The 22,612-nt window shown below is 36.6% G+C and overlaps 1 protein-coding gene across 13 annotated transcripts in view; it reads right to left on the bottom strand.

Moving 5' to 3' along the window:
- The window catches only part of CPED1 (cadherin like and PC-esterase domain containing 1), a 290,477-nt gene that overhangs the window by 215,627 nt on the left and 52,238 nt on the right, over window positions 1-22,612 (bottom strand). For all 13 annotated transcript variants that reach the window (XM_058297272.2, XM_058297280.1, XM_058297277.2 and 10 more), the window contains one exon: window positions 7,489-7,595. In XM_058297272.2, coding sequence (XP_058153255.1) covers window positions 7,489-7,595 — 107 coding nt within the window. The remainder of the gene's footprint in view (window positions 1-7,488; window positions 7,596-22,612) is intronic.

Here is a 22,612-nt window from a genome sequence, read left to right as displayed (position 1 = left end):
ATCAAAGTCTAACATCAAAAAACCCCCAGCTCTGTTCCCTGTCATGCATTTTATCTGTGAGTCCCCACCCCCCAAGGGGTGGGGATGCAATGCCCTAATCATAACTCAATCATGCCCAGGCACAGATTAGATTACAAGCACAATCCAATATCGATTTTTGGAATTCATAACCATCTCAAACTTCTATACACCCCAACCCATGTCTCTAACATGCAGTTATCATTCCATCCAAGTTTACCTGAAAATGTCCTAGTGGGCTTTTAAAAAAAAAAAATTTTTTTTAAGATTTATTTTCTTCTCCTTCTGCCAACACCCTCCCCTCAGCCCCTGTTGTCTGCTTCTTCTGTGTCTGCTTGCATTCTTCTCAGCGGCACTAGGAATCTGTGTCTCTTTTTGTTGTGTCATCTTGCTGCATCAGCTCTCTGTTGTGTGGCACCACTCCTGGGCAGGCTGCACTTTTTTTTGCATGGGGCAGCTCTCCTTGTGGGGTGCACTCCTTGAGTGTGGGGCTCCCCTCATGGGGGACACCCTTGTGTGGCATGGTAATCCTTGCATGCAGGCAGTGCTGTGCATGGGCCAGCTCACCACATGGGTCAGGAGGCCCTGGGTTGAACTCTGGACCTCCCACATGGTAGGCAGATGCTCTATCAGTTGAGCCAAATCTGCTTCCCATAGTGGGCTTTAAAATAAGAGCCATTGCAGTAGTTCTTAGTACTCCAAGTACTAAAAACAGTATCCTGGTTAGGGACTGCTAATCCCACAAACATTTAGAGCTAAAAATGAATCACTCTACTTTTGAAACACTAGAATCTGCTGTTAGAGCTGAAGATTTAGCCCCAGTTACTAAACTTAGTGTTCCTCAAACAGGGAACCTCACTTCACTCTCAGCATCATGTGGACTAAAGCAGTTTTGTTATTATCCTTCCATACTAGACCACTTGTAGCCATTCATTTTCTATAATATATCTTGTGATCAGTCGCATTAAGCACTAAAATTATAAAGCCTTACAATGATTTGTATGCCCAATCTGAGTAGGTTCACTTTATTTTCTCATTCTAACACCATTGCGAATCCTATGATGCCCTCACCAAAATTGAAGCAACTTCTGTTTTGAATGTTTATGTTTACATAAATAAGTCATTGTTCATAAAGGTTAAATTATTCATGCTGTTCAGTTATCTAATGTGTATCACTTAGAATGTACGTATTCCTTAAGAATATTCATTACGTAGACTGCAAGTGCAGTAGCTAAATATTTATTTATAAAAGTTCGATAGGTTAAGAAATGGTTAAGAAAACAGAATTTGAAGTCAGATTGCCTAATTTTGAATCCTGGCTGCTTCGTTTATTAGTTGGGAGGCTTTAGGTAAGTATCTTTACCTATTTATATTTCAGCCTCCCCATCCACAAAGAGTGGGCATGAAATAACATGCAAGCACTTAGAATGGTGCCTGACATATCATAAGCTGGTCTCTCTGTTTTGGTCCATGTTCACAGGGTAGACTATTTTCAACAGAGTCACCAGAGAAATCCTGTTAAAATGCAAATGGAATCATGTTACCTTCTGTTCAAAACATCTCCAATAATACCTCTTCTCACCAAGAGTAAAAAGCAAGAATCCTTAAAAAGTCCCTATGAACTCTCATCTCTGAGCTTCCCTAGTCCAGGTCCTTCTCTGTCCTCACCTCCTACTTTTCAAACTCCACTCCAGTCACACGGGACTCTGCATTCCTCAAACAAGTGAGGAATAGTCCTTCCTCAAAGCTATTGCACGATTTCCCTGTTGCTGCGCAGCTTTACCCCAACACTGGCATGGGAGCTCTCATATGTCTCTCAGGCCTAACTCAAACGTAACTTTCTTGGTAAATCTTCCCTAGTCCTCTTATCTATAACTAATTCACCTGATATTTTCTCTATCTCTTCCTGCTGTATTTTTCTCCCTAGTACTTTTTACCCTCTACTATATCCTGTATTTTACTCAATTTTTGTTTTTTTTTGGTCTATCTCCCATAAGGGTCTAAGTTCCTGACAGCAGAGATTTTTGTCTATATTTTGCGTGCTGCAGTCTCACACCTAAAAAACATGGTTGAATACAGATGATTAATAAATAATTGTAGAATAACTGAAGGAATATATGAATAAATGAATATATAGATGAATGAATGACTTTATAAAGCCAGAAATAAAGATACTGAGAGATTCTTCAGGGAGAACCTTTAAGGTTGTTTGTGGTCTCCATCTTCATAAGAGGTATTGACACAAACTTTGTGAAATAGTAACCCTAAAGGTAAGAATCTCATGTGAGATTTTAAAAAAAATATTTAAAGAATTTAACATAGCTACTGCAGAAAACACTTTTGACTTTCCTAAATTTAAACATATATTTCCTATGTGATCCAGAATCCCAAACTTAATATTTACCTGAGAAGTTTTAATATTCACACAAACCTATATGCAGATGTTTATAACAATTTTACTCATTCTAAAAAGGCAAAACAACTTATATACAATGAATGGATAACAAAAGGTAATATGTCTGTAAAATGGAATATTACTCAGCAACAAAAAAAAGGCATAAACTATTGATTCATAGGTGAATCATAAATGCAATTCATTACATAAAAGAAGCTAGGCCCAAAATGTTACAAATTGGGTGATTCAATTTACATGGCATTCTGGAAAAGACACAACTATAAGGAAATAAAGGTTATGATGAGCAGGGATGACAGGAGAGGCTGACTCCAATGAGGTAACAGAAAGGAATTTTGAAGTTCATTGAACTGTTCTTTGTTATGACTATGGTGGTGAATAAACGACTTTTGTCAAAACCATAAACCACGAAGAATGAATTTTATTGTACCCAAATTTTTAAAAAGGCAAAACTCAACTAGAATGAGGAAAAGGAGTTACCTGAGTTACTTCGGGAGGGCATGGGGTAGGTAGACAATATCCTGACTAGATACTATATGGCTAAAGACAAAAAGAACTGTACACAAATACTGTATTCGTATTAGGAAACATGTTTTGCACGGTGATAGGAGCTAGCAATTCTGAAATTAAGTATGTGAACACTAGAGCTGAACAAATAATGACATGTAATATAGATAATAAGATACAGTTTTCTCACTGCCGGAAAAAGAAGTTACAAACAAAAAAATTGGGAAGATTAGAATGAAACTTGTGGTGCTAGGTTGGAATCAGAGGCATAGAATGAATCAGTTTTTTTTTTTAATTTGTTTATTTAATTTATTTCTCTCCCCTTCCCCCCACCCCACTGTCTGTTCTCTGTGTCTATTTGCTGCATGTTCTTCTTTGTCTGCTTCTGTTGTTGTCAGCAGAACGGGAATCTGTGTTTCTTTTTGTTGCGTCATCTTGTTGTGTCAGCGCCATTCTTGGGCAAGCTGCACTTTCTTTTGCGCTTTGCGGCTCTCCTTACAGGGTGCACTCCTTGTGCGTGGGGCTCCCCTACACAAGGGACACCCCTGCATGGCACGGCACTCTTTGCGCGCATTAGCACTGTGCGTGGGCTAGCTCCACACGGGTCAAGGAGGCCGGGGGTTTGAACCACGGACTTCCCATGTGGTAGATGGACGCCCTAACCACTGGGCCAAGTCCACTTCCCTGAATCAGTTTTTAATATAGATAGATAGGTAAGTAGGTAGATAGGTAGGTAGATAACTAGAGAAATAATGAGAGAGCGATACATAGTTCTAAATAGAGAAGTATGTGTATAAATGGGTTAGCCTATGTATATACATATATTTCCGAACTGTATGCTGAGAGAGCCTAGAGGCAAAGACACTCTAGTAGAAATGAGTGCATTTAGTGCCCAGATCCTAGTTTCTAAATATCATTCTCCAATAAAAGAAACAAAAACTCTTAAGTGGTTGATTCCAGGGCTGGGGCAGGGAAAATACAAAAAGAGTTTGGACATTTGGTGGTGTTGAAAAGTAAGAGAGTTCTCAAGAAAGGAAGAGGTCAGGTAAAAAAGGCACAGGAGGCAACCTGAAAGAGCTCCTAATGACCAAAGCTGTAAAAGTTTAAGCAACAAAATTAATAATGACAGCATTGGACTATAACCTGTAGAATACAATAAATATCCATTAGCCCACAATAATATGCACTATTAAATAAATAAAGAGAAAGGATAGTTCTCCCTTACAGAAGAATTCCGATTAATAAATCCAGAAGAAATGAGAGAAAAAAAAATCACCTCTAGGACAACAGGGTAATAATTGTCATGGGCAAGATCTACCCATGGACACTAAAATTAGGGGCAGAAATGTGAGAAGAAACAGGGTATTTGCATAGTCTCAGAATATCTCACCCCAAGATATTTATTAATTACAAGGGAGATAAACAGTGACTACAGTGGAGAAACCCATCAGATACCACCTTCTCCATGTGATCAATGTTGTCAGCACCAGTATAAGACATATGAACATCATGTAACACGTGATATTTTACACTGAGAGGGACACATGACTTCTGTGGTATTCCTGCCAAAAATGTATAATCTTATGAGGAAACAGCAGACAAATCCAAATTGACAGTCATTCTACAACATACCTGACCTTATTCAATAACGTCAAGGTCATGAAAGAAAAGGAAGGACTGTCACAGATTGGAGAAGGCCAAAGAGATGTGAAAACTACATTCAGTGAGTTTAGACTGGTTCCTGGAACAACAACAACAGCAACAAAAAAGGAGTGAAATCTGAATAAGACCTTTAGTTTATTAATAGTTTGTACCAACGTTAATTTCTTACATACCATGGTTATGCAAGATATGAACATTAGAGGAAGCCAGTGAAGGGTACATGGGATAACTTTGCACTATTTTTTGCAACTTTTCTAAGTCTAATATTATTACAAACTTAAGAGTTTAAAAAGACTATATCAGCATAACTGATGCTGTACTTTTCCTTTTTCACTGATTTCACCCACACCTCCCATCTTGCCTTCACCATGCGTTATTCTGCTCTATTCTCTTCTCATCACATATTCTACTAGTCCTTCCAGAAAAAATTCGTGCACATTTAATACTAGAAAGTATCTTGGAGACTGTGCAGTGTTTAATGTCTTTTTATTAGGAAAAGAACTTGATGGCTACAGACGTGCCCAAAATTCTTCAGCTAATGGTTGGTGGCATAGGACTTTATTATAAAAAGTCTAGGGAGAGAGGGATATAAGTAGGAGTCACAGAAAGGGTTTTCCTGTATGAATGTACTGCTTGGGTTATAACCTATATGTTTGGAAACAAAGCAAAAATCTGCATTGCAAAGAGGAACATTTTCCCTGTTTTCTAGTTTCAGTACAGGGAAAACTAATGGAATGCAAGGACTTTGGACACATTAAGAATTTTGCAGTTATAAGTGCCACTCCAGGCACAGGAGCATCAATAGCTCCTGTGTATGGAATGTTCTTCAAATGCCTTTGGTGTAGTGGTCAGAAACAGAAGATTGAAGCAGGACATGGAAAGACTTTTTCTGTATACACGGGAGATGCCCTCTGGAGAAACAGATGAGAAAGCCTTTGAGGGAGATCTACAATACTCAATGACAATATCAACGCCAATATGACCTTTTCTGGTCTCATGAGCTGCTAAAACCTGGTTTACATTAGTGATTTACATAATAAGTTTATCAGTATGATAAGTACAGAATTAGAGATATGCATGATGGATTATGGGAGTCCCTAGGAGTGGAAAAGACGAGGATCTTGCCTGAATTAGGTGATAATGATACTGACTCTAACAGACTAAAGGAGTTGACTTTAGGCCAAAGGGGCACAGGGTTTCTAGAGTTAGAAACTATTAACATATTGGGCCACCTAATTCTTTGTCGTGGGGGGTCATCTTGTGCACTGTAGGAAGGTTAGCAGCATCCCTGGCTTCTAAACCATATATTTGGGAGCCCAGGAAATCCCATCCCCCCCCAGTCATGGCAACCAAAAATGTCTCCAGACATTATCAAATATTCCAGGAGAAGGTCGAATCAATCCTGATTGAGAACAATTGAGGTAGAAAGAGCTGAGAAAGATCATTCCAGGTAGACATAATAGTAAAAATAAAGGTATGTGACAGAAAACAGCATAGGTGTGTGTGCATAATAAGCAGTTCAATATGGTTTGTAAGCCTAACCCCCAAGGTAGAAGCAGATAAGGGAAATAAATTGTTAGGCAGGGAATCATTCATGGGGAACCTTGAAAAGCAAATGTGCTGGATAGTCTCCATGTGTTCACTGTGCTCTCTATCTAGGAGGCTGAATTCTGTGGACACCATCATGCAGACTCTCTTGCCCTTTGACTGAGTTGGTTTTGGCCAATGGGAAGCATTTGCAAAGGACCGGAAGAGAGAGAGGCTGTGCATTTATCTTCCTGGCTCCCTTTCTGCAGTGCTGTGATTTGGCAATCACTACACTCTGCTAAATTTATAATTCCTTTCCAGTGACCTCTCTTTTTTGGCTCCAGCTCTCTTGGGTTCATGTTACACCATTCCTTTTGTGTACTCTTTTTCAGAACAGGGATGATAAAAACCCCATGATGCCTTTGGTCCCTGGGCATGTCACTATTCTTTTGCATATGGCCATTTGTTTCCTGTTGGGAAGCTGACTGAAACATACAGCCGATATTGTAGGCTTTAGCCTCAATACTACAGAAAAACACTCAAGATAGTAAGCACAAGACTAGCAAGGTTAGTTAAGAATTTTTTATTTTTCATTCCGATAACTGTGGTCAAGATGGACTTCAGGGAAGCGGACTTGGCCCAGTGGTTAGGGCTTCTTTCTACTACATGGGAGGTCTGTGGTTCAAACCCCGGGCCTCCTTGACCAGTGTGGAGCTGGCTCATGCATAGCGCTGATGCACGCAAGGAGTGCCGTGCCACGCAGGGGTGTCCCCGCATAGGGGAGCCCCATGCGCAAAGCATTCACAAAAGTTCACACAATATAGACAGTAAATACTGATTGCCATTTTTGAAAGTTGAATACAAATTTTGTTGTAATTTAGGATAATAATTTAAATTAGAAAAAGTCAAAGCAGTGATCTAGAAAATAAAGACTTTGCTGCTTTGGGTGAGCAAGTAGCCAGGAAAAGCAACACTCTCTAGGATATAACACAGACTTCTAGATAGCGTTTTGTGCATCCTATTGGTTAAAAGTGCAATATTGGTGACTCTTATGAGCATGCTCGTACTCCTTGAGTGTGTACTTTTGCTTTAAATGAAATTCTCTTGCTAAACACTGTCCCCCATACTCCCCCCCAAAAAACAGTATTGTCAGCATGTGGAGCCGAATGTGTTCCTATCAAAAAATGGTGGCTACTTTATGGTTAAGTGGATATGGTATGGCCAATTGGAAGTTTCTCCAAAGATATAATGGTGCCAACTTTTCAATACTTTTTTTAAAAAAAGTTACAGAAAGGAAGATAGCAGTGATGATATCCATAGGGCTGATAATAGCTATGCACATTTTGAGAGTGTATATTTACCTTTTGATGTAAACTTAATTGGCATATGTCTTCTTTGGATATGCAGGGCTTTTCATCAGGTTTCCTAGAGGACAGGCAAATGAGCAGATCCCAAGAGCTCAAATCACCTAATAGCAAAAGAGTATTTAAAAACAAATAATTTTTATCAGAATTTTTAAAAGTATCACCTAGCTCCTCAGATTAAATCATATACTTATTTAAGTACTAAAACATAAGTAACAGTGAATCTGAACGTATCTAAAAGAAAAAGTCAATTTTCAAAGTAACTAAAATTCAGCCTTTTCTAATTTAGGAAGCCTAACATTTTTATTCTTGGTATTGTGTTCTAGGGAAATTTCAATTATCTGAAGAAATGTCATAAACTTCCTTTAAAAGGTTAAAATTAGAGTGCTTTAATTCACTTATTTTATAAATTTATAATATCTTTTATTTGGGGATTGGGTAAAAAGCAGATTATAAAGTCTTTTGAAATAGAAGATGGTTGTGAAATCAAGTAATGATAAGAGGTCAAAACAATGAATACTTTGTTCTGGCCTTCAGTATTGCCAGTAATTTTCCTAGATCCAAAGATCAAATATATTTTTATAACATTTCTAACAAAGAAAAAGTTGTACTAGACAGAAAATAAATTTCAATGAAAATAAAAAAAACAACAACAACCAGGCTTTGTCTAAAAGGAGTTTATGATCTTAGTTATAGATAGCATGGTGAGTTTTAAAAAAAAGAGTATAGGATGAACCAAAACAAATGATATTTTAGCTATTTCATCAAGAATGAAGTTCTTTGCCAATAAAGTCAAAATAATCTCAGAAGAGTGCATTCTTCATAATATCTGAACATTTTTAAATGAATGTTTTTTGCATATATGGGCTACTTTTCCCCTATTGTCTTTGATCCATTCATATAAATTTTTATCAGCATGACTTATTATACTTATATTTGGTGCTTTAGAAATACTTGTTGAATGAATTAATGAAGAGCTAACCTATGATAGGATAGTAAACACATTACATCTTGGCAGGAAAAAAAATCCAAGAGAAATATATTTTCATATTCAATATTACTTGGAGACCACACAAAATATGTATCTACAAACAACCAGAAAAAGAACTCTGAGTAATGTATAAAATAATGTATATTATTTGGGAAACTTTCCCCATTTTGGATAGAGTCCATTTAAAAATAAATTAAACAATCTGTCCATATTATCTCTTTTGTCGATCAATCTTGAGTTAAACTTTCCTTCAAATAACTTGTTTTATTTAATTTTTTATTTCAAATAACTATTTACAACAAAACTCACCAGTCATTCCTCCATTAGGTTTAGTTGCTCCTAAAAATCTAGAAAATCACCAATTTCTCCAAATCTCATCTCTTTCAAAATTTCCCAGAATTTTTGGCCCTTGGGCATAAAAAGCTTTCCAAGGGGAGCTTTATGGAAAAAAATGTGATTGGTATGGAAAAAAATCTATGACTACTATAATGAAATTTCACTCCCTGTTAATCAAGTCCTTTTCAATTTGACAAACTCTATGCTCAATGAGCTCTGGTTCCTCTGTTTTAATTGTTCTGTTGCTAAAAGGGAAACCTTTCTTTCAAACAAAAAGATCCAGACAATGGAATTCAAGTTGACATCTGGGTTCTTGTCTTAGCCCTTCTTTGTTTCCTTTATGTATCTCAAAATGCTGGACGATAGCACAATACATCAAAAGGCAAGGAAAAGTGGTGCAGGTGATTCTCAGGTAGGAAAAATCTCATCCATGAAGCAGTCATCAGACCTTAGGTTTGGTAAGGTCCTCCCTTCTCCATAAGCCTTCACTTTGAAGGAAACTACCAACTGATTTCTAGAGCTCAAAACAAATACTATATAATGATTTCAATACGTTAGTGTATATGTGCAATTGGGGTTTGCAGACTAAATTTTTAAGTTGGATTTAAAAGGGAAACAAAGGCTCTTTTCATTCCATATCATTTCTAGCCCAGGGAACACAAACCCAAGAGGAAAATTTCTGTCATAAGATTCCCAACTAAATACTTTAAGATAAAGATATGTAAAGAGAGAATTTTAAATCCTGGACTGTATTGTTTAGGTCTTCCAAACAGAGTTTGTTTTGTATTCCTCTAAGTCTATGGCATTGCCCCCACCCTTCCGAGGTGTGTGTGTGCGCACACTCACATACACACACACAATTTCTAGAGCTGATAAAGAGAAATATATATTTACACCATAAAAGTTTAAAACTAGAAGGCACAGTTAAATAATTCAAAGCATTCAATTTTTTAAGAACCTCCTATGAGTAGAATTTTGAACTAAAAATATGAGGTAAATAGCAAAAACTGAACAGTCACTCCCCTCAGCAATTAATTGGAGGGATTTAAACTAAGAAAAACATTTAGATAACTTATAAAGTATTCACACAGATTCTTGACATTCATAAGGGTGATCCCTCAATATCTCCCTAAAACATTTAATTTCAAAAATACTCTGTAAACTGTAAATTTCCCCATAAAATAAAGTATTAATTGAAGAGTCTAAGTGAGCTCTTCACACACTTTTCTAATTCTTGCTAGCATGGTCCGAAAAATGCTGCTTGTTACCATTCAAAACTACTGTTTTTACCCTTCCTAAATTCTACCCCAACATCACACACCTCTAATTCCTAGTTAAATTTTAGTAGACTTTTTCATTCTCTCTTCATTTCTATCTACAACATTAGATATTGACCCGTACACTTGCAAAGACATTTTGTAAAGAAAAAGCTTGATTCATTTCATGTAAGGTACTGTGGATTCAATTTTGGATAGAAAGACAAAAAGTTACATTGAAATGGAGAAACTAGACAGAGAGCAAAACTCACTAAACTGCATTCAGAAACCAGCCTTGGAGCATTTGTGATACAAACTTGTACATCAGAGAAATTATAAAAGACTAAATACTGTGGAACTTCGGTGCCACTCACAACCAGCTGAAGGTAAGAACAGTTGGTAGGTAAATACTGAGGGCCTATGGCAGAGATTGCAAACTGGAGGGCTTGAAGGAGAACCAAGCCCTTGGATGGGGTGCATTTTGCCTACAGAACATTTGCTTTGTTATTAATTTTAAGTGTTTGTCAAAATTCAAACAACAGCAGAATCCACCTAAAATGCAGATTTTAGCCTTCATTTGAAAAGTTGGAAATTCTTGGTAACATTGGCACTATAGTAAAAAGCACATCCTGCTGGAGCTGAGTACAGCTTCCCGCATGTTTTCTAGTTTGCCAAAGTCCCCACCTGCCCCTAACTATGCCCCAAGTAGCAGCAAACAGTCCTAGACCTGGTATAAAATACTAGGTGTACAAATTTTTTATGAACTGGTCACTCAGCAAATTGATGTTCCATATTTAGCTTTTAATGAACGAAACTTGCTCATTAGGTAAACTGTTGCTTTTTGGTGGTGGTTATTGTTGTTTTAAAGATCTATTTCTTTATCCCTGCCCCATTGTTTTGCGCTCACTGTCTACTCTGTGTCCATTCACTGTGTTGTTGTTGTTTTTAAAGATTTATTTATCCCTTCACCCCTCTCCCCTCCCCCACTTGGTGTTTGCTGTTTACTCTCTGTGTCCATTTGCTGTGTGTTCCTGTGCTTGTCTTCTCTTTAGGTGGCACTGGGAACCAATCCTGTGACCTTCTGGAGTGGGAGAGAGGCATTCAATCCTTATGCAACCTCAGCTCCCTGCTCTGCTGTGTCTCTTATTGTCTCTCCTTTGTGTCTCCTTTTGTTGTGTCATCTTGCTGCACCATTTCTCCATGTGAGCCAACACTCCTCGTGGGCTAGCACTCCCCATGGGCCAGCTCTCTGTTTGAGCCACTTTGCCTTCACCAGGAAGCCCTGGAATCAAACTCTGAACCTCCTATATGGGAGACAGGAGCCCAGTCTCTTGAGCCAAACTTCCCTGTTGAAGTTTTATTTTAAAGATGAATTTAGTCATCATTGCTTTTTGGTCAGTTGGTCATAGAGGGATGTCTGAACATAGCCTTTGATCTCTAGATTTATTCTTGCTTTTCTACCAGTGTTGACTGAGATCACTTCAACTCTAAGGACTTTTTATTGGCTTCAATAAAGATTGGGAAGGACTGAAATGCAGCCTCTTGGAAGCTTTCTTCCTCATAAGAACCTGGAGAAATCAAGAGTGGCCCGTAGTCTTCTTTTTCTCTTACTTCTTTTCTCTTCAGCAAGACTGCTAAAGTTGTACAGGATCCACTCCTTGGTGGATCAGGCCAGGGCTTTTCTCTTTCTCATTCACTGCCCCTCTTTGGACTCTTTTCCACATTGAGTCTGTCTCAGGGTGGCTGCTACCATCAATAAATGGCCTAGGACAGGTGTATTCTAGGCATTGGGGCAAAGCAGATCCTGGCCAAATTTGGATGGTGGCTGCTTAGGTTTTCCTGGCATAAGGAAAAGGAGACTTCTATGTGATTCTTCCTAGCTTAAAAATGTACCAGGCACTGTTCCAAGTCTTTGTATTAACTCATTCCATGCAATATCTTACTTGAAACAATTATTTTATTCTTTAAAGGTACAGAAAGGTTAGATAACCTGCCTAACGTCACCCATCTAGTAAGTGCTGGAAACAGAATTTGAATTCAGGCACTCTAGTTCTAGAGCCTATATACTTAACCATTACATCACCATCCCTTAAAACGAAAACAAAAAGGCAACAGAGAAAACTAGCTATGGATGCCTTTCAACATTAACTTCTGCAGTTCCTCCACCAAGTCTTTGGGATAGAGTCTATTACATACACATAAGGAAACTGAGACACAGAGAGGAATTACTTAGCTTTTATGTTTTCTCTTTTTCAATTACGGTCTGGTGTTTCTATTTTCCTTTGAGACTTTGTAGGAAGGAATGACTATAAAATGTATAGCTCAGGTATTACTAGACCCTTGCACAGCAATAGCACTCTCCAATTATTGCTACCAATCTCACTGGTAGATGAAGTAAGTTAACATTTCTGTTATGTAAAAGGATCTTGTAACCAATGGCAAATAACCTCAGGAACTAAAAATATCAACCTGGCCTCTCTAACCGTTTTTGGCAAAAAAAAAATCTCTGAAACAGTTTCTTAGATTTTTTTTGATAATTAAAATCATTTCTTTCCCTGTCATGAAGTAACCAGAGCAGGAATAACTCCAGAATGGGCCAGCAAGCTCTTAGAGAGATTCTAGTGCATAGTTCTAGGGAGAGAGGACGTGGAAGCTCCATTCTCCATCTCAAAATTATACAAATATGAAATATCTACAGGTCTTTCCCCATCAGCTATGAAACAAAACTGCTGATAGCACTGATCACAGTTATGCTGCTCGAAGTGAAGAAGAGTCCAGAGGGAATTTAAGAGGGTGGTGTCAGGGTCCAAATTTATTAATCTAGATATAAAATGGCATGGATCAGATCGTGATTTTAATCCTGATTTTTAAAAATGCATCGATTTTTATCCCTCCCTGTGTTCTCAGAAACCAGCTAATATCTCAGTCTTAAAAGGAAGAGCTATTTTAAAACTTTGATATGTTTTGTTTTTCATCGCTGTTTTTAAATCAAGCGTCTGCCCTAAGGAGTAAGGCTGCTTTGTGAGTATCTCCAGCCTCTCACAGGCAGCCTGCCATGTAAAGCAAACAATCATTTCCTGGCTCACAAAAGACCTCCCTCGTTGATAAGGTCTGCGGGATCAGTAATTTTAATCCAGAGAAAAACAGAGAACTCTGACATGGCATCATTCATGTAAAGCTGCTTATTTTCAGATTTCTCACAGACTACAAAAAAATCTAAGAGAAATCTAAGAGAATTAAGTCTATTTCTGCTTTATTTTTCTCCAGAGCAGTTGTGATCATCTGATGTATTACATATTTCCTATTTATTTGTTTTATTGTCTCTCTCTCCCCATTTGAATGTGAGGTCCATGAAGACAGGGACTTTGACTATCTTGTTCACTCTTTTATTCTCAGTACCCTCGCCAGTGCCTGGCAAATAAGCACTGTTCACTACATGTTTGTTAAATACATAAATGAATGAATAAGTGAATGTGAGCAGCAGCAGGCAAATAATTAGAACCAACTCAAAATCCAGTACATTAAAATGCAGTTGAAAAAAAAAAGAGAGAATAGTGAAAAAATATTTGTTATCTCAAAAAAGGACATAAAGGTATATTTTGCTTCTTTGCTAATAAGGATGAAAGGGGAGAAGCAAATACAAGACAAAGGTAACTATTCAATGAACTTTAAAGAAATTATAAATAACTGATTCCATGTGCTTTACTTATTGGAAACTTTTCTGTGAACGCTTTAACATTAGAACGAAGTAGAACAGATATATATAATATGACTTGGAAAATAAACTTGCCCAAAGAATTTCCTGGATACATAGCTACAAATGCCAAGCCTAATTTACTTACTGATAGCATCAGACTATCATATTTCATAAGGATACAACTAATGTGCTTTTGGAAAATTAGTTTCTTTTAGGGCGAAAACCTGAGAAGGTTTAATTTTTAAATAGGATTTCACATTTCTTTATATGAGGACATTTTTCATATCTTATACTGTTCACTGTTCCATTTGTATTACTCTTCTCTTCACAACTAAATTACAAGGTTCTTACTGAATAACAAAGCCTTCTTTTCTCTGTATCCATCCTTCACTAGGTTTAGTAGATAATGTTACTTTCATGAATATATTATTAACTGATGATAAATTAGGCTCTATGTTTGATTCCACTACAAAACTGTTTGAATACACATAATCCATTGCAAATGCCTATATCTTTTTCTGAAAATCTCAAGTTGCATTAACCACTTCTGTTCTGTCCTCTTAATATGATGGGACTTCAGAACACCAACATAACAGAATAATTAATTTTATTTGTGGCTGTTCTTTAAGAACAAGAAACATTCATCTTATTTTTTCTAACACTGATTAAAGTAGACACTTAGTGAATGTTTGTTGAAATGAATGTTTCCATTTTCAGAAATCAATTTAAGAGAAATCATATAAACAGAACATGGAGCTCTTCAATGAAATATACCATATGACCATAAAATCCAATTAAACCTGATACTTCAACTCAAGTGCCTGGTCACAGGTTTTTGCTTGTTATACCTCTGCCTCCATATTCACTAGTATCTGATGAGGAAAACTTGTTGTTCACCACAGAGAAATTCTAAACCATCCTCTCCCGTGATGTTCTACATCCACACTAGGAATCAAGCGAATCAACATTTCCTGTCCTAACATCTACTCTCTTGCTGCCTTCCAAGAGGTTGTGAAGGTCAAAGAGATCATTTCTGTGAAAGGTTTCAGGCTCCTGAAGCTCAAAAAGCAATATTATGTTTAAATCCTGGCAAAATGAAAGAGTCCCACTCTGAAGAATGTTGCCATTAAGAGGGGAATATGTCTTAGGAAATAGATGAGGTCCTTCCTGTGAAATAAGCTCTTTAGGAAATGCATGCTTTAGAAGACTTACTAAGGTTCCTTCCATAGTTTTCTATTTAAATGATCTTTTTACAGTTCCTGCCATTTCTTTAGTCTTTTTTTTTTTTAAAGATTTATTTATTTCTCTCCCCTTCTCCCCTCTGCCCCAGTTGTCTGCTCTCTGTGTCTATTTGCTGCGTGTTCTTTGTCCGCTTCGGTTGTTGCCAGTGGCACGGGAATATGTGTTTCTTTTTGTTGCGTCATCTTGCTGTGTCAGCTCTCTGTATGGGCGGTGCCATTCCTGGGCAGGCTGCACTTTCTTTCACGCTGGGCGGCTCTCCTTATGGGGCGCACTCCTTGTGTGGGGGACTCCCCAGCACAGGGACACCCCTGCGTGGCAGGGCACTCCTTGCGCACATCAGCACTGTGCATGGGCCAGCTCCACACGGGTCAAGGAGGCCCTGGGTTTGAACCGCGGACCTCCCATGTGGTAGACGGACGCCCTAACCACTGGGCCAAGTCCGGTTCCCTTCTGTAATCTTTTGAAGTGTAACTGTAAGTATACATATATGTGCATAGGTGTCTTTAAACTTTCACTGCTTTTATGACTATTGTCTATTTTATGACTATTCTCATTAATGCATTTTACCAAATTTGCTAAATTTCTAATTCTCACCAGCTTAAAATATCTTAAAAGAAATGAACCCTATACAGTTTAAAAACTAGAGTATACCCTAGTATTCAGATACTGTTTTCTAATACCATTCTTCAATGAAATAAACCAGGGTTCTGTGAAGAAATGGCTGATTCAAGGGCTGGGGCAGGATATATATAAGATGAACCTGGAGCATCTTGTAGTACCAGAAAATAAGGAAGTGCAAACAAACAAACAAAAACAATGATGGGAGTACACCAAAGGGACGCAGGAGCCAACTGAAAGAGCTCCCATAGTCAAAGCTGGAACAATTTGAACAACAAAATAAGTAAATTAGTGTTGAATAAAAAGCCAAACATAAAATAAAAATCCAAGAGTTCATCCTGATATAAATGAATGATGGTATAAATATTAAATAAATATATAAATGGGATAGAAGAGACAAATATCCTGTGCAAAACAATTCCAGATTCATGTAGCTACTTTGCCCTCAAGAAGGTAAAACATAGCTATCGGCTTCTTAAGTATGAGCTGTGCATGACTTCCTTCCAAGGAGTATAGTATGGGAAGAGGGAATAAGAGAGTAGCTTTACATGAAAAAGTAGAGAAACCTGACAAATACTGCCTCAGCCAGATGACCAAGGTCAATAACAGCAGCGATAATAGTATGTGCCTTGGCATTATAGGATGAGAAGGGCATTTCACATCTGTGTTCTCTCTCCAAAACCATAAACACAGCCTAATCAAGAGAAAAACATCAGACAAATCCCAACTAAGGGACATTCTACAAAATACCTGATCAAAAGTACTTCTCAAAACTGTGAAATCATCAAAACCATGGAAAATCTGAGACACTGAAGGAGGCATGGTGAGTAAATGTGCTGTGGTATCCTAGATGGGATCCTGGAACATTAGGTCCTAAAAGGACATTAGGTAAAAACTAAGGAAATCTGTATAAAATATGGATTTAGGGTTTTTTTAAAAAATGAGAATAAACAAATTCTCCAGAGGAAATATTATCATGTTCATTAAGTTGTATGGTTTATCTAGATATAAACTCTCACATACTAATTACATAGCTCAGAAAGAATTTCATACTGATATTGTGTTACAAAAGCAATTAGTACTACAGTGCAGTGCAGAAAGGGGAAAATAATGACTTTTTAAGCAAAATACATTTTTCTGCCAACAAAATATTCCGATGGTGTTTAAAATAAAGAAGACTGAAAAATAGAGCAAGTTTGGGATTTGAGATCCTCCCCAAATTCCCATCCTGTCTTTACATTTGTTATTTCTCTCATTGAGAAATATGAATATTTCTCTTCATATTCAACTCTTTTTGGCAATATCATTTACATCTATTTCTTTGACTATTGCTTTGCTATTTTTGACTCCCAAGTTTGCATTTCTCAATCTTTCTCATGTTTTAGAGACACATTTTCAATTACATCCTAGGATAGATGCTTTAATAAAAGCTCCTACTCATCCAATACAAATCCGAACCTATTTTCTCCTACAATAAATCTGCCCCTCCTCTATTTTTTTATATTATCTAAAGTGTAACCATCTTTTCTCCCTCAACCTAGAAAGCATAAATTCATCTTCAACTTACACTTGTCTTTCCCTCCCCATAGGCCAGGAGTTGCCAAATTCCATCAATTCCAAATTATAGTTTTAGTTTAGGACTTCCCAAATCCTATCCCATTCTCTAAATCTAAGCTTTCACCATCTCTGTAAAAGCACCCTAATTAAATTCCCTGCTTTTAATTTTTTCCCACCTTCATCCATCAGCCAGTTATCTTCGCAAAACAAATCTTATTGCCAGCACAATACAAATCAAATTCCTTAGCAAAGCAGCCAAGGCCCTTTACATCTGCCCCAAACTAGTCTTACCTTCCTTTTCTTCAAGAGCAGCCCCCTCACTTACATACACATTCCTTCTTCTTCCTTCACATTGACCTTTTGTTGGTACCTGATACTTCTCACACTTAAATACCTGTGCCTCTAGTCATGCAGCTCCTAATATTGAATGCCCTTCTCTGCAATAGACGCTTGACGAATCATTCTTACACACCAAGTATTATACTTGTGACACCTTTCCAGAGCCCCACATTTAGAATTGGCCACTTCCTTTTTTGTTCTCTCAGAACATTTTATTTCTGACCCTCATAATGCTGATACTGTATCTTATATTACATCTAAACATGCACATCCTTGCTACTCAAAAATGGTCCATGGTCCAACTACACTGTCATCACTTAAAAGCTTAGAAGAACGCAAAATTTCAGACCCCAACTTAGACCTTACCAAATTAGCATTGGCCCAATAAAAAGAATCCCAGGTGATCTGTCTGAACATGTAATTTTTAAAAACTATATTTTTAATTTATTTTTAAAAGATACATAGATTACATAAAATGTTACATTAAAAAATATAGGGGATTTCCATATGTGCCACTTTACACCTCCCACTTTTCCCACATTAACAACTTCTTTCATTGTGTGGTACATTCATTGCAATTGATGAACACATTCTGGAGCATTGCCACACAGTATGGATTATAGTTTACATTGTAGTTTACACTCTTTCCCATTCCATTCTGCAGGTTATGGCAGGATATATAATGATCTGTATCTGTCTTTGCAATGTCATTTGGGACAATTCCAAGTCCCCAAAATGCCCCCATATTACATCTCTTTTTCCTTGCCTTCAGTAACTCCAGTGGCCATTGTCTCCACATCAATGATATAATTTCTTCCATTGCTAGAATTATAATGTCCATAGTAGAATACCAGTAAGTCCACTCTAGTCCATATTTGATTCCCCAATCCTGAGGATTCTGGGATGGTGATGCACACTCCACTTCTAATTGAGAGGAGGCTTTGATCCCATATGGCTGATGGATGGTACTCTCTTGCTTATAATTGTAGGCTCTCTTGGTTCCTTGGAGTAGTGGTTGTCCATCTTCACCTCCTTGTCAGCTGTCCTGGGTGAGTACAATGAACTGGAGAGTAGGTGTTACAACTCCGCTGAGGCTCAGGGCCCATATGACACATGAACAGCCTAGAGATTCAAATCTCTTGGACATACACCTACCAATTCCAGTGCCAACTACAGTAAACATGTAATTTTGAGAAGTGCTGATACACATGATTGCCAGATAGTTCTTTGAATGTCTTGTTCATCTTTATAATAACTTACCCCCATAAAAATAATAGTGTCCTACATGTAGCTCTTATTTAATAACTGTTGTTGAATAAAACTTAAGTGTTTAGTGTAATTATAAATTAACCCAATGCCTTGAAATAATGTCCTCCTTTTAATCCTTGTTATAAGACTGGTGCTTTAAATTGGATTCTTTTGCTACTTCAATTCTTGAAATGACAGTTTGATAGACACTCATGCCAAATGCCACAGAGCGGCAAAGGAGGTTTTAATGTATAATTAGCGTTGTGACACTTCATTTAACCAAAATATTATTTCTTCTTTCTGTTTTATTAAAAGTCATTTTGCATGATTTCTTTAAAATGCAATGAATAAAACTTAGTCATATCTGGTTTAACATTGTATAATAATGCATTGGGGACTGTGAGCAATCTGAGAGGGAGGAGAAAGTCATTGATTTCAAATTTATTCTAAGGATAATTCTACAATAGTTCACCACAGATGAGAATTATTATGGCTTGAGAAAATGTAATTCACTAATACAAGAAAAAGAATCAACTCTCTCTCAATGGCTTATTACTTAATGCCAAAAATATTTTAGGATTACACATCTCCTATTCATAAAAGCATTATTTTCAATAATTTCTGAAGATTTATTTAGCCTAAGTATAACATTCCTATGAGATATTTGTGGGACAAGTCTAATCTTTTTTCAAATCAAGTCATAGAAAACCTATTGAACTTGTTCAAGATCATTCCAAAAAACAAGTTTGAGACATAGAACTCAGATCTCTAGTGATAATAATAATAATAATTTGGGAGATGTCATGAGGATTAAATGAGCTAATATTTGCAAAATGCTTAGAACAGTGCCTGGCACTTAAGTGTTATATGAGCATATGTTTTATGAACAGATAGGTGGGAAGTAGATAAATACTGGAAAAGCCATTCCAGATGTAGGTAATGAACTTTCAAGAAACAAAATGTGACATTATCTTATATGTTTTACAGCCTATCACTAAGGCTTCTGAACAAGTGATATAAGGGTAATTTAGAAAACAGAGGAAATATTTTCTGCCCCCATTCCCTGTGTTTCTCAATAGACCTTCCTACCACAGGAGAAGGTTCTAGTAACTCAATATAACACTCATTGGTGGTTTCAACCTAAGGAAAAGAGAAGACCTTATCAGTAAGAGGCCCTGATTAAAATGTAACCACATCACATAGACCTAGGATGAGCTATTTCTCTCATTGGCACCATAACACATTTTCCAAGTTAGGTGGCACCTTGAGCTCTGACACGTACAATAGAAGAAGATGTATCCTCATAATTGAGTAGCAACAAGTCCCAAGTGGTTGGAACAACCTAGCCAGTTAAGCAAAGTTCATGGGAGCCCAAATTGGGTGCCTTGGCTAAGGAGGGCCCTGGGTAATGGGTAAACAGTATTATCTCTAAGATAAGTTTCATCTACTTTAAAATTTTCCTAAAATTGGCCTTGATCCCAGATTCTAAGGGTATATCAGAAGTGTCCCTTGAGGTTAATAATTCTGTCGTATACAAGATGAAGAACATTTAAGCCAATGTGAAACTATGCCAAGAACTATTAATGTGTATTGCCGCTATGTGTCTAAAAAGGGTATCTTATCCCACATATTTTATCAGAATTCTGCGAAGTCAGAGTTTCCTGTAGTCTTCTAAGTTCACTTTCCATTTTTCCAGAGATGTTTGGAATAGTTATTTGAATGAATGTAAAGACAGATATAATTTGCTCTTTTTCTTTCTAATTATTTACCACTCAACATTTATTTTAAAAAATCTATTTCTCTTATTTTGAGTCTCCTTATTTCAAATCATTTTTCCTATTTCATTCCAATTGTTTATTTTAAGGTGTGTACATGCTTTTTATTATGTTTTTATTATGTGTTTTATTTTGCTTTTACATCTATGAAATCAACTCCCAAGGTTAAGATTGCTGGCTTATCAAGTACAAGTATTTGTAGATTTTCAGATTGTTTGAAAATAAAAGCAATAGTATTTCATGGTACTACCAGCAATGTGTGAGAGCTCTCTTTCCTGGAATCACCCCCAGGAATAGGTGATCTCACTAATTTTGAGTTTTGCCCCACAAAGGTAAAGTGTTAAATTATACTTTAAATTGTCTTTCCCTAACTTTTTGTGAATTTCAGCATCATTTCTTTTCTTTTCTGTTTTCCATTTGGATTTGTTTTTCTATAAACCATTTATTTGTATCCTTTGTATAAAAAATGATTTAAAATTTTTAAAATGTTTTAAAAAAGCACTTAATAAAATAAAAATATATTTTAGTTGATGTATAAGTAAAATTCCTTTATTAAAAATATGTCAATTTTAACTTCAGCAGATTAAAAAACGAGATAACTAGGAATAGTAAAGGCACTTGGGGAACAGCACTGTTGATGGGAATAAATATAGGAATAGTCTTTTGGAGAGAAATATGGCAGGGAGGACTACACTTTAAATATTTTTAACCACTGGCCCATAATTCCACATTATCAACTTGTCTTTAAAATGCAATATAAATGGGTATTTATAGCAAAGTTGTATTATAGCAGCAGGTTGGGAAAATTCTCAAATTCTAAATAATTATCAAGAAGATCTTGGCTAAAATAATTATGGTATGCCCATATAATAATATAGTAAAAAGAATGATACATAACTTTTTCATATAATCTCAGGTTTGGATATAGACATACCCCTCAGGTCAAACCTCAGCTCCATCATTATGAGATGCATTCCTTTGGATATGGCTTTCTGAGCCAGATTCTCATCTATGAACTAGAAATATCTATGTTATGGACTAGCCGAGAGAATTAAATGAAATATATGTAAACTGCTTTAGCACAGTGCTTGGCATTCAGTAAGTACTCAATACAAGGTAGCTTAAAATGTTTGATATGAAAGTTTATTGAAATTAAAGGAACTAGTTGATATGGCAAGATTTTTTCACATATTGTTGAGTGAAAAGGCAGGAGACAAAAGAAGATGTGTGTATATGTGTGTATGTGTGTGATTCTTAGAGAGACTCCTGGAAACATGCATAGCCTTCATTGTTAACCATGTTATTTCTAGTTGGCAGAATCTGAGGTAATTTTTATTTTAATCTTTGTATTTTCAATACTTGGCTGCATATTTTACCATAAACGTAATATCTTCATAAACAAGAAAACCATTTTCTAAAAATTTAGTTGGAATGTAAATCCATGTAAGGAAATACCATTCGCTGAGAAAAAGAGAACTTGTGTCTTTCCATACATTGTGCATATTTTTAAAAACTTGTCAGCACCATTAAAATGTTATATAGATATGAAAATATATTTAAAAAATAATCTGAACCTCGATTGTTTTAAAATTCAAAATGTCTCTGGCATAACTTAGTGCCTTAAATATGCTCAGCTTGACAAGGTAATAGGTTTTCTTTCCATAAGACAAGAAACAAAAGTCGGTCTCATCATGCTATAGTCAGGTCATGTGCAGATACAAACTAGAGATTTCAGGCACCACACAAAATAAGATCTTGCTAAGTAAACCATAACATGCTATTTCTCCTGAAGGTGGACAAATAATGAATAGGAATCCTTGAGAAAACAAAACTAGTGAAAGTGCAAACACTCATTATTCCTGATATGTTGGCTATCTGGATGAGTCTCCAGATTGCTGTGGAATGCACCTGGCATTCTGGCATTAGCAACATTCCTACTATGCAAGTATCAATTTTCCAGCAGAACCAGAAATCTGATTTATACTATAATTGTGAATGTGGATTTCCATGCTATTATTCTATAGAACAACAGGTAAAGTTTACTTTACTAAACCAACCATCC

The sequence above is a fragment of the Dasypus novemcinctus genome, chromosome 5 (genome assembly GCF_030445035.2).
Source record: "Dasypus novemcinctus isolate mDasNov1 chromosome 5, mDasNov1.1.hap2, whole genome shotgun sequence".
NCBI lineage: Eukaryota > Metazoa > Chordata > Mammalia > Cingulata > Dasypodidae > Dasypus > Dasypus novemcinctus.
The sequence above is the reverse complement of the archived record's forward strand: the minus strand, read 5'-3'. Positions and strand labels throughout refer to the sequence as shown.